General features: G+C 40.6%; 1 protein-coding gene across 1 annotated transcript in view; it reads left to right on the plus strand.

Annotated features, from left to right (window-relative positions):
* Positions 1 to 12753, plus strand: part of TGDS (TDP-glucose 4,6-dehydratase) — a 465953-nt gene that overhangs the window by 250374 nt on the left and 202826 nt on the right. The window contains exon 6 of the mRNA XM_053707844.1: positions 8361 to 8404. Coding sequence (XP_053563819.1) covers positions 8361 to 8404 — 44 coding nt within the window. The remainder of the gene's footprint in view (positions 1 to 8360; positions 8405 to 12753) is intronic.

A 12753-nucleotide genomic window follows, 5' to 3' on the forward strand; every position in this document is an offset into this window, starting at 1 on the left:
CTTCACATACCGATTCACAAAGATCATCATCGGTTCCTAAGGTTTGCCTTTCTAGACAGGCATTACCAATTTGTAGCTCTTCCCTTCGGGTTGGCCACTGCCCCGACAATTTTTACAAAGGTTCTGGGCTCACTTCTGGCGGTTCTAAGACCGCGAGGCATAGCGGTGGTCCGTATCTAGACGACATCCTGATACAGGCGTCAAGCTTTCAAATTGCCAAGTCTCATTCAGAGATAGTTCTGGCATTTCTGAGGTCGCATGGGTGGAAAGTGAACGTGGAAAAGAGTTCTCTATCACCACTCACAAGAGTCTCCTTCCTAGGGACTCTTATAGATTCTGTAGAGATGAAAATTTACCTGACGGAGTCCAGGTTATCAAAACTTCTAAATGCTTGCCGTGTCCTTCATTCCATTCCACGCCCGTCAGTGGCTCAGTGCATGGAAGTAATCGGCTTAATGGTAGCGGCAATGGACATAGTGTTATTTGCGCGCCTGCATCTCAGACCGCTGCAATTATGCATGCTAAGTCAGTGGAATGGGGATTACTCGGATTTGTCCCCTCTACTAAATCTGGATCAAAAGACCAGAGATTCTCTTCTCTGGTGGCTTTCTCGGGTCCATCTGTCCAAGGGTATGACCTTTCGCAGGCAAGATTGGACGATTAGAACAACAGATGCCAGCCTTCTAGGTTGGGGCGCAGTCTGGAACTCCCTGAAGGCTCAGGGATCGTGGACTCAGGAGGAGAAACTCCTCCCAATAAATATTCTGGAGTTAAGAGCAATATTCAATGCTCTTCTAGCTTGGCCTCAGTTAGCAACACTGAGGTTCATCAGATTTCAGTCGGACAACATCACGACTGTGGCTTACATCAACCATCAAGGGGGAACCAGGAGTTCCCTAGCGATGTTAGAAGTCTCAAAGATAATTCGCTGGGCAGAGTCTCACTCTTGCCACCTGTAAGCAATCCACATCCCAGGCGTAGAGAACTGGGAGGCGGATTTTCTAAGTCATCAGACTTTTCATCCGGGGGAGTGGGAACTCCATCCGGAGGTGTTTGCTCAACTGGTCCATCGTTGGGGCAAACCAGAACTGGATCTCATGGTGTCAAGCTTCCTTGTTACGGATCCAGGTCCAGGGACCCGGGAGCAACGCTGATAGATGCTCTAGCAGCTCCTTGGTTCTTCAACCTGGCCTATGTGTTTCCACCGTTTCCTCTGCTCCCTCGACTGATTGCCAAAATCAAACAGGAGAGAGCATCAGTGATTCTGATAGCGCCTGCGTGGCCACGCAGGACCTGGTATGCAGACCTAGTGGACATGTCATCTCTTCCACCATGGACTCTGCCTCTGAGGCAGGACCTTCTAATACAAGGTCCTTTCAATCATCCAAATCTAATTTCTCTGAGACTGACTGCATGGAGATTGAACGCTTGATTCTATCAAGGCGTGGCTTCTCAGAGTCAGTCATTGATACCTTAATACAGGCACGAAAGCCTGTCACCAGGAAAATCTACCATAAGATATGGCGTAAATATCTTTATTGGTGTGAATCCAAGAGTTACTCATGGAGTAAAGTTAGGATTCCTAGGATATTGTCCATTCTCCAAGAGGGTTTGGACAAAGGCTTATCAGCTAGTTCTTTAAAAGGACAAATCTCTGCTCTGTCTATTCTTTTGCACAAGCGTCTGGCAGAAGTTCCAGATGTCCAGGCATTTTGTCAGGCTTTGGTTAAGATTAAGCCTGTGTTTAAAACTGTTGCTCCCCCGTTGAGCTTAAACTTGGTTCTTAAAGTTCTTCAGGGAGTTCCGTTTGAACCCCTTCATTCTATTGATATTAAACTTTTATCTTGGAAAGTTCTGTTTTTGATGGCTATTTCCTCGGCTCGAAGAGTCTCTGAGTTATCTGCCTTACATTGTGATTCTCCTTATCTGATTTTTCATTCAGACAAGGTAGTTCTGCGTACCAAACCTGGGTTTTTACCTAAGGTGGTTTCTAACAGGAATATCATTCAAGAGATTGTTGTTCCATCATTGTGTCCTAATCCTTCTTCAAAGAAGGAACGTCTTTTGCATAATCTGGACGTAGTCCGTGCCTTGAAGTTTTACTTACAGGCTACTAAAGATTTTCGTCAAACATCTGCCCTGTTTGTCGTTTACTCTGGACAGAGGAGAGGTCAAAAAGCTTCGACAACCTCTCTCTCCTTTTGGCTTCGGAGCATAATACGCTTAGCCTATGAGACTGCTGGACAGCAGCCCCCTGAAAGGATTACAGCTCATTCTACTAGAGCTGTGGCTTCCACCTGGGCCTTTAAAAATGAGGCCTCTGTTGAACAGATTTGCAAGGCTGCGACTTGGTCTTCGCTTCACACATTTTACAAATTTGACACTTTTGCTTCTTTGGAGGCTGTTTTTGGGAGAAAGGTTCTAGTGGTTCCTTCCGTTTAAGTTCCTGCCTTGTGCCTCCCATCATCCGTGTACTTTAGCTTTGGTATTGGTATCCCACAAGTAATAGATGATCCGTGGACTGGATACACTTAACAAGAGAAAACATAATTTATGCTTACCTGATAAATTTATTTCTCTTGTAGTGTATCCAGTCCACGGCCCACCCTATGGTTTCTCCTTTCTCGTCTTGTTTCGGTCGAATGACTGGCTATGGCAGTGAGGGGAGGAGCTATATAGCAGCTCTGCTGTGGGTGATCCTCTTGCAACTTCCTGTTGGGAAGGAGAATATCCCACAAGTAATGGATGATCCGTGGACTGGATACACTACAAGATAAATACATTTATCAGGTAAGCATAAATTATGTTTTTTGGTGCGAATCCAAAGGCTACTCATGGAGTAAGATCAGGAGTCCTAGGATTTTGTCCTTTCTTCAAGAAGGATTGGAAAAAGGATTGTCAGCTAGTTCCCTAAAGGGACAGATATCTGCTTTGTCTATCCTATTGCACAAGCGTCTGGCTGATGTCCTAGACGTTCAGGCTTTTTGTCAGGTTTAGTTAGAATCAAGCCTGTGTTTAAACCTGTTGCTCTGCTATGGAGTCTAAATTTAGTTCTTAATGTTCTTCAGGGGGTTCCGTTTGAACCCATGCATTCCATAGATATTAAGCTTTTATCTTGGAAAGTTCTGTTTCTAGTTGCTATCTCTTCAGCTCAAAGAGTTTCTGAACTATCTGCATTACAATGCGACTCGCCTTATCTTGTTTTCCATGCTGATAAGGTGGTTTTGCGTACCAAACCTGGGTTCCTCCCTAAGGTTGTTTCTAACAGGAATATCAATCAGGAAATTGTTGTTCCTTCTCTGTGTCCTAATCCTTCTTCTAAGAAGGAACGTCTGTTGCACAACTTGGACGTGGTTCGTGCCTTGAAGTTTTATTTGCAGGCAACTAAAGATTTTCGCCAATCATCTTCTTTGTTTGTTGTCTATGCTGGAAAGCGTAGAGGTCAAAAGGCTACGGCTACCTCTCTTTCCTTTTGGCTGAAAAGCATCATCCGTTTGGCTTATGAGACTGCTGGACAGCAGCCTCCTGAAAGAATTACAGCTCACTCCACTAGAGCGGTGGCTTCCACATGGGCTTTTAAAAATGATGCTTCTGTTGAACAGATTTGTAAGTCTGCGACTTGGTCTTCGCTTCATACCTTTTCCAAATTTTACAATTTTGATACTTTTGCTTCTTCGGGGGCTATTTTTGGGAGAAAGGTTTTGCAAGCAGTGGTGCCTTCCGTTTAGGTTCCTGTCTTGTCCCTCCCTTCATCCGTGTCCTAAAGCTTTGGTATTGGTATCCCACAAGTTAGGATGAATCCGTGGACTCGGTACATCTTGCAAGAGAAAACAAAACTTATGCTTACCTGATAAATTTCTTTCTTTTGCGATGTACCGAGTCCACGGCCCGCCCTGTCTATTCAAGACAGATAGTATTTTTTTATGTAAACTTCAGTCACCTCTGCACCTTATAGTTTCTCCTTTTCTTCATTGGCCTTCGGTCGAATGACTGGGGGGTGGAGTTAAGGGGGGAGCTATATAGACAGCTCTGCTGTGGTGCTCTCTTTGCTACATCCTGTCAGGAAGGACAATATCCCACAAGTTAGGATGAATACGTGGACTCGGTACATCGCAAAAGAAAGAAATTTATCAGGTAAGCTTAAATTTTGTTTTGTTTGTTTTTACTTGCTGGTTTTTCGAGTAGGCTTTTTCTATTTACCTTGACTATATATTTTTGAACCTCCAGTATGATTTGTTTGGAGTACCCTCTATCCGCAAAACGTCCGCTCAGTGTTTTAACTTCTTGTTCGAAAATTGATTGTTCTGAACAATTTTGTCTAACTCTGAGCATTTGGCCTTTCACGATGCCCTTAAAGACGTGCTTTGGATGGTTACTGTCAGCGTGAAGTAATTGATTGCCAGTTTTCTATAGAGTTTAGTAATTACACTTTTTGCAGAGGCTTTAGCGGTGAGGGTAAGATCCAAGAAGACCACCTCATTCTTATCCCAAATATGGGTGAATGATAGACCTTTATCATTTAAATTTAAATGATTCATAAGGGATTCAGCATCATTTTGGTCACCCTTCCAGATTAATATTAAGTCATCATTTTATCTTTTGTAAAAAACTATTCTCTCCTCGAAGGGACCTCCACCCGCATAGACATGGGACAGCTCCCACCAACACATAAATAGGTTTGCGTAGGAAGGGGCAAATTTTGCCCCCATTGCTGTCCCACGTCTCTGCAGGTAGAAAGTCCCCTCGAAGAGAAAATAGTTGTGATTTAATAAAAATTCCGTCACCCTAATGAGAAACAATTTGTTGCTTCTAGAAAGATTTGTCTCGTTGTCAAGAAAAAAGGAAATGGCTTGTAAACCCAGAACATGGGGTATTGTTGAATATAGTGATACAACGTCGACGGTAAGCCAACTGTATTCGCTATTCCATTCAAAGTCGTTAATCAGTCTGAGTATATGTGTCGTATCCTTATAATAGGAGTGGAGGTTAAGGACTCAAGGTTGCAAAAAGGAGTCCAACCACTCGGATAGAAGCTCCAAAAGGGAGCCGATACCCGAGACAATTGGCCTACCCTTGACATTCTGTAGACCTTTGTGTGTCTTTGGTAGATGATGGAATATCGGGGTTACTGGATTAGTAACATATAGACAATCAACTCTCTTTTTGGTCATCATCCCTAAGTATGGTCCATCATCCAACAAGGAAGAAAGTTCCCTTTGAAAACGTTTAACTGGGTTATTGCTGAGTGAATCGTATGTCTCTGGGTCATTTAGCTGACGTAGAGCCTCTTGAATATAGTCCTGTCTATTCATAACCACTATACTCCCACCCTTAACAGAATCTTTGACAATGATATCCCTATTTGTTTGTAAAGTCACAATGGCATCCCTCTCTTTTTTAGAAAGATTGGAATGAGTATTTGGACAGGATGAGAGTGCCATAAGGTGCTCTAAAACCTTTTTGTGGAACAGTTCAAGTGGTTTTCCACGAGCTTGGATAGGATATAATTTTGAATTCGGTTTCATGCTTTTACCTTTCACAGATTCTGTAGTTTCCTCTATTTGCTCGCTTTCGAGCTCCCTGAGGGTTGATAATGTACATGCATCCCCAAAATTCTAGTCTAGCTCTACTTCCAGACCATTCCCATGTTTTGTCTCTAATCTATTAGAGAAATAGAATTTCTTCAGTGTGAGAGAACGTACAAACTTATTAACATCAAGAATGGTCTGAAACAAATTAAAGGTTCTTTTTGGACAGAAGCTTAGGCCATATCCCAGTACCTTCATTTCTACCTCACTTAAACGGTGTGTAGAAAGATGAATTATTCCTGAGTTGTTTATTTGCTCTATATCTTGTTGTTCCTTAGTAGGTATTTGCTTTTTCCTCTCTGTGTGGTAATTACCTTTTGACCTCCTCCATCTCCTATCCCTGAAGCCTGCTGAAAAACCTGGCTATCAACTTGGCTGGTAGTAGTTTGCACATCATCATTTTTAGTTAAAATGGGTTTAAGTGAGTATTTGTCTGTATTATTTATCTTATTTACTCCCTGTGTTTTTGGTTTAGCTCCCAGGTTTTAATTATGTGTCACTTGTGTCTTTGTAGTTTGGGGTACAGGGACTGTAGGGGCTATATTTACTGAACTAACTCCCGTACTGGCTACTATGTCTGCAGATTCTAAGTCTGACCCTGTGTTTTCATCAAATGAGCTAGAGAAAGCAGAAAGTGAGCCACCCTCATCCGTAGTGTCTGGCTCTGTTTCACTAAAGGTTACTCTTCTTCCCTTGTTCTATCTACGTTTCTTTGAGCCCTTTCTGTTTTTATTTGGTTGTGCAATTTATTTAGTGTTAGTGTCACTTATGAGTGTGTTAGCTTGCCGTTGTTGGTGATTCTTGTAATTCAATCTACGGCGATTTCACCTGTGCCATATATAAACTTGGTTTGAGGAATAATCATTCTTATCCCTAAGATATTTGGAATGTTTGATGTGTATAATATCCAGTTTATTTTCCTCAACTGTGTTCTGCAAAATTTTATCTAGCTGACCATAGGTATCTACCTGCAAGAATTTGTTTAATTCTGTCTGTAGCTCCTCTATCTGTTGTCTGACTTGCAATATTTGTACACTTTTATATTTAACAAGTAAATGCATAAGCCTTAATGAACACTCTGACAGTACACTGTTCCATTCACAAATAAAGTCCTGGTCAGTTGTTTCAAATGTAGGGAATTTAAATACTTGTAAACCCCTTGGTATCATCCTTAGTTGTACATATTTATTTAAAATTCAAATATCAAGCTTAAGCCTCTGTTTTTTAAGGCATAAGTGTTCCATCTGGGTAAACAATTCACTCAGTTGTGTGTCTGGATCATCAAGTCCAAACAAATCCTCTAATTCCATATTTTGTAGGTCTTTGTCATCCATCTTGGATAATGAAAAGAAACTTTCCATAGAAGTATTATTACTAGCAGCTGATGCTTCAGATAAAAGTGTTTTGTCCGACATCATAGTCATTATTGTAGACGTATATGTGGATGTGTAAATATAGAATGTCCCTGAGTAAGTTAGACAGAGGACTCTGGTGATCAAAAAAGGGGAAGTACAACTTATAACTAAAGAATTGAAACCACTGTTTCCATGGTTTCTAGCTCACCAAAGACTCTCACTGTCAAACTTGCATCTTCATATATGTCCCAAGAATCGTTCCGGTTACAGACTAATTAAAACAGCGATATATCAGAGTAGTACAAGCCATACATGAAGTAAACAATGTGTTATCAATTGTGCTCCACTTATAATCTAGGCCTCTTTTAGAAGTTTAACTGTGTCGTAGTTTAAGATCTTTAAAGCTTTCATTTAAGCAGAGATTTGAGGACATTGCACATTAACTGTATTTTATCTATGAGCTTAATAAATATCTGTTTTCTCAATTCTCTGATTTAGGGTTTATTAATTGCTCAGCATATCATTCCCATAAGACTGTGCTGTTGTGATAGTATAATTGCACTTTGCTGTTTTTAAAGGGACACTGAACTCAAAAAATGTATTTCGTGATTCACATAGAGCATGCAATTTTAAGCAACTTTCTAATTTACTCCTATTATCAAATTTTCTTCATTCTCTTGGTATGTTTATTTGAAAAGCAAGAATGTAAGTTTAGATTCCGGCCCATTTTTGGTGAACAACCTGAGTTGTCCTTGCTGATTAGACAGCACCAATAAACAAGTGCTGTCCATGGTCCTGAAGCAAAAATGTGCTGGCTCCTTAGCTGAGATGCCTTCTTTTTCAAATAAAGATAGCAAGAGAATGAAGAAAAATTGATAATAGAAGTAAATTAGAAAGTTTCTTAAAATTGCATGCTCTATCTGAATCATGAAAGAAAAAAATTTGGGTTCAGTGTCCCTTTAAGTTTTAGCTTCACACTGCTCAGCTTTCTGTGAGCCCTGCAATTATTTCCTATAAGTGTACCTCATTGCAGATTTAAGTGCACACTTATTTTGTAAATGGATTCTTTGAATGATTTTAAACTACACTTGAAAGCTTAAGCTAAACTATTTTGCTTATAAGTTTGATTCTTTAAAAGGCTTTTTGTATTAAAGTATTGTGTGCTACTTATTTTTTTATTATTATTTAGGGGAGGATTTGCGTGTGCCCATTTCTGATCCTGTTCCATTATATAGCACATGAACACAATTTTGCGCAACTGCAGTAACTTACATTAGCTCTTGATAAATTGTAGTTTTCAAATTTCAACATGATTATGCCAACCATGTTTCATTTTACATTCCTTGTTAATGTTTTACTTTGACTCACCATATTTTGTTTAAATCTGTTACACTATTTCTTTTTTATCTTTTTGTAGGTTATACCAAAATTTATTTCTCTGCTTCAACACAACAGAAAATGGTAGGTTCATTAACCACGTCTCTCATGGGGTATTTATTTTTGCGAAACCTTATAAAAACTACAGCACCTCTTGGTCAGTGCATGCTATAGTTGGTGCGTGCCAATATATAACATATTGCAGCAATTTATTGCATTTTAAAAGACCTGTATTAAATCATATCAGGGTCATACAAAAGTCAACAAAGTTTCACACATCCAGCCCTTAGTCATGAGACTTGACTAAGGGCTGGATGCTTGAAATGTTAGTTGTTCTATGACCCTGATATGATACAATAAAGGTCTTTTTAATGCAATTAAGTGTTGCTACTTATGATGTATTTATTTTTGCGCACAAAAGAGGATCATGATTCTCTCATAATTATGGCTTCTTTAACAGGATGGAGCCCGATAGCAGGGTTAGCAGGAAACTGGGCTGATTATATGACAATAGACTGGAGACTCAAATATATACAACAGTCCTGTTTATTAGGTGAAAGTTACACAGGCAAATAGACAGTAATGTCCTGAAATAGTTTATACTGGGGAACAGGTGCAAGCAAGAGTTAACAGAAGAAAACTGTACAAGCCAGTATAGCTAATTTTCAGTTTCAAGTTCAGAACGACAAAAGCCAAGTACTGGAAGATCCACTTCAGGACCAAGGACTGTAGTACCAACATATTGGCTATACAAAGGAAATAAAAAGTGCTGAAAACAGGTTGCAAGCAGCAGCAGCAATGCTTGAAACAGGATAAACAAATAGGCACTGCAGGCAATAATGTACTGAAGCTGGAAAACTGCAACAGGGAAAGTCCAAGCAAAAGTACTAACTGTGCCACATGCACAGACAAGGTCAGAACAGTCCAAGGTTCAAAGGCAGCAACAAACTTAAGCAATGTCACTAGCAGGAAGTTCAGCAACAAGCAGGAACAGGAGAGACTCCAATGCCAAAGCAAGGAGTAAAGGCTTAGGTTGCTCAATATGTAGTCAGTGAGCACTTCCCTAGCATCCAGAGGGGGTGGAGCTGAGAGACACACATACTGATGATAATATTCTTTCACAAAACCCTGCAAATAAACATTGTCTAGTGGCACAGACAGAGCCATCTGGACGCCAGACATCGAGTGCCTGTTTCAATCCGAGGCAGGGCGCCAGCAAGGGAGTTACCAGCGGCGTCTCCATCATGCAGTTTGCATATTAGTATGAACAGAGCTCATGGGATTCTGAAAGATTCCATATTTCTACATATGCTGTTTATACCATACATCTTATATAATATATATATAATAATAAATATATAACACTAAAAGACATTTTAGTGGAGTAATAATATTTCTTTCCAATGGCATGGAGAGTCCACAAATCCATTCCCATTACTAGTGGGAATTAAACTCCTGGCCAGCAGGAGGAGGCAAAGAACACCCCATCAGAGCTGTTAAGTGTCACTCCCATTACCCATAATCCCTAGTCATTCTTTGCCTTTGCATCCGGAATGATGTGTGAAGATGGTTTCTGAAGAAAATCAAGTTTTCTCTTGTTAAGTGTATCCAGTCCACGGATCATCCATTACTTATGGGATATTAACTCCTCCCCAACAGGAAGTACAAGAGGATTCACCCAGCAGAGCTGCTATATAGCTCCTCCCCTAACTGCCATTACCAGTCATTCTCTTGCACCCAACGAATAGATAGGATGTGTGAGAGGACTGTGGTGATTATACTTAGTTTCATACCTTCAATCAAAAGTTTGTTATTTTATAATAGCACCGGAGTGTGTTATTCCTTCTCTGGTAGAATTTGAAGAAGTATCTACCTGAGTTTTTCTATGATTTTAGCCGGAGTAGTTAAGATCATATTGCTGTTTCTCGGCCATCTGAGGAGAGGTAAACTTCAGATCAGGGGACAGCGGGCAGATTAATCTGCAAAGAGGTATGTAGCAGCTTATTATTTTCTGACAATGGAATTGATGAGAAAATTCTGCCATACCGATATAATGTAAACTCAGCCTTAAATGCAGTAGCAGCAACTGGTATCAGGCTGTCATGTATGTATATTTTACACTTCAGTATTCTGGGGAATGGCACTTCACTGGAATTATACTGTATGCATAAAACTTTAGCCTAATTTGCAGGGACTAGCAACAGGCTTTTTAATAACACTCAATTTATTAATGTTAAACGTTTTTTGCTGGCATGTAAAATCATTTAATTTTCTGAGGTACTGGGTGAAAAAATGTTTTGGGCACTATTTTTTTCCACTTGGCAGTCGTTTTATTTAATTTATGACAGTTTACTGATCTCTCTCACTGTTATGTGTGAGGGGGAGAGGCCTTTTTTGGCGCTTTTGCTACGCATCAAAAAATTCAGTCAGAAGTTTATTGTCTTCCCTGCATGATCCGGTTCATCTCTACAGAACTCAGGGGTCTTCAAAACTTGTTTTGAGGGAGGTAATCACTCACAGCAGAGCTGTGAGATTGTAGTTGACTGTGATAAAAAAACGTTTATTTCTGTATTTTTTTTTTTTTTTTTTTTCTGCTATCAGGGTTAGTTATCCTTTGCTAATGGGAGCAATCCTTTGCTAAAATTGTGTTTTTTACAAAGATTTGATGCTATAACTTTTCAATTTATTAATTTTCAACTGTCATAACTTTTTCTGTGCTTCTTATAGGCACAGTACGTTTTCATATTATAGTAAATTACTTGAAAAGTATTTCCAAGTTGCTAGTTTATTTGCTAGTGTGTTAAACATGTCTGATTCAGAGGAAGATATCTGTGCTATATGTGCTAAAGCCAAAGTGGAGCCCAATAGAAATTTATGTACTAATTGTATTGATGCTACTTTAAATAAAAGTCAATCTGTACAAATTGAACATATTTCACCAAACAACGAGGGGAGAGTTATGCCGACTAACTCGCCTCACGTGTCAGTACCTGCATCTCCCGCTCGGGAGGTGCGTGATATTGTAGCGCCGAGTACATCTGGGCGGCCATTACAAATCACATTACAGGATATGGCTACTGTTATGACTGAAGTTTTGGCTAAATTACCAGAACTAAGAGGTAAGCGTGATCACTCTGGGGTGAGAACAGAGTGCGCTGATAATATTAGGGCCATGTCAGACACTGCGTCACAATTTGCAGAACATGAGGACGGAGAGCTTCATTCTGCGGGTGACGGTTCTGATCCAAACAAACTGGATTCAGATATTTCAAATTTTAAATTTAAGCTGGAAAACCTCCGTGTATTACTAGGGGAGGTGTTAGCGGCTCTGAATGATTGTAACACAGTTGCAATACCAGAGAAAATGTGTAGGTTGGATAAATATTTTGCGGTACCGGCGAGTACTGACGTTTTTCCTATACCTAAGAGACTTACTGAAATTGTTACTAAGGAGTGGGATAGACCCGGTGTGCCGTTCTCACCCCCTCCGTTATTTAGAAAGATGTTTCCAATAGACGCCACCACACGGGACTTATGGAAAACGGTCCCTAAGGTGGAGGGAGCAGTTTCTACTTTAGCTAAGCGTACCACTATCCCGGTGGAGGATAGCTGTGCCTTTTCAGATCCAATGGATAAAAAGTTAGAGGGTTACCTTAAGAAAATGTTTGTTCAACAAGGTTTTATATTGCAACCTCTTGCATGCATTGCGCCTGTCACGGCTGCAGCAGCATTTTGGTTTGAGTCTCTGGAAGAGACACTTGAATCAGCTCCATTAGATGAGATTACACACAAGCTTAAAGCCCTTAAGTTAGCTAACTCATTTATTTCAGATGCCGTAGTACATTTAACTAAACTTACGGCTAAGAATTCCGGATTCGCCATTCAGGCACGCAGAGCACTGTGGCTAAAATCCTGGTCAGCTGACGTTACTTCTAAATCTAAATTGCTTAATATACCTTTCAAAGGGCAGACCTTATTCGGGCCCGGGTTGAAAGAAATTATCGCTGACATTACAGGAGGTAAAGGCCATGCCCTGCCTCAAGACAGAGCCAAACCTAAGGCTAGACAGTCTAATTTTCGTTCCTTTCGTAATTTCAAAGCAGGAGCAGCATCAACTTCCTCTGCACCAAAACAGGAAGGAGCTGTTGCTCGCTACAGACAAGGCTGGAGACCTAACCAGTCCTGGAACAAGGGCAAGCAGGCCAGGAAACCTGCTGCTGCCCCTAAGACAGCATGAATCGAGGGCCCCCGATCCGGGAACGGATCTAGTGGGGGGCAGACTTTCTCTCTTCGCCCAGGCTTGGGCAAGAGATGTCCAGGATCCCTGGGCGTTAGAGATCATATCTCAGGGATACCTTCTAGACTTCAAATTCTCTCCCCCAAGAGGGAGATTTCATCTGTCAAGGTTGTCAACAAACCAAATAAAGAAAGAG

This window comes from Bombina bombina, chromosome 3 (assembly GCF_027579735.1).
Source record: "Bombina bombina isolate aBomBom1 chromosome 3, aBomBom1.pri, whole genome shotgun sequence".
NCBI classification, from domain to species: domain Eukaryota; kingdom Metazoa; phylum Chordata; class Amphibia; order Anura; family Bombinatoridae; genus Bombina; species Bombina bombina.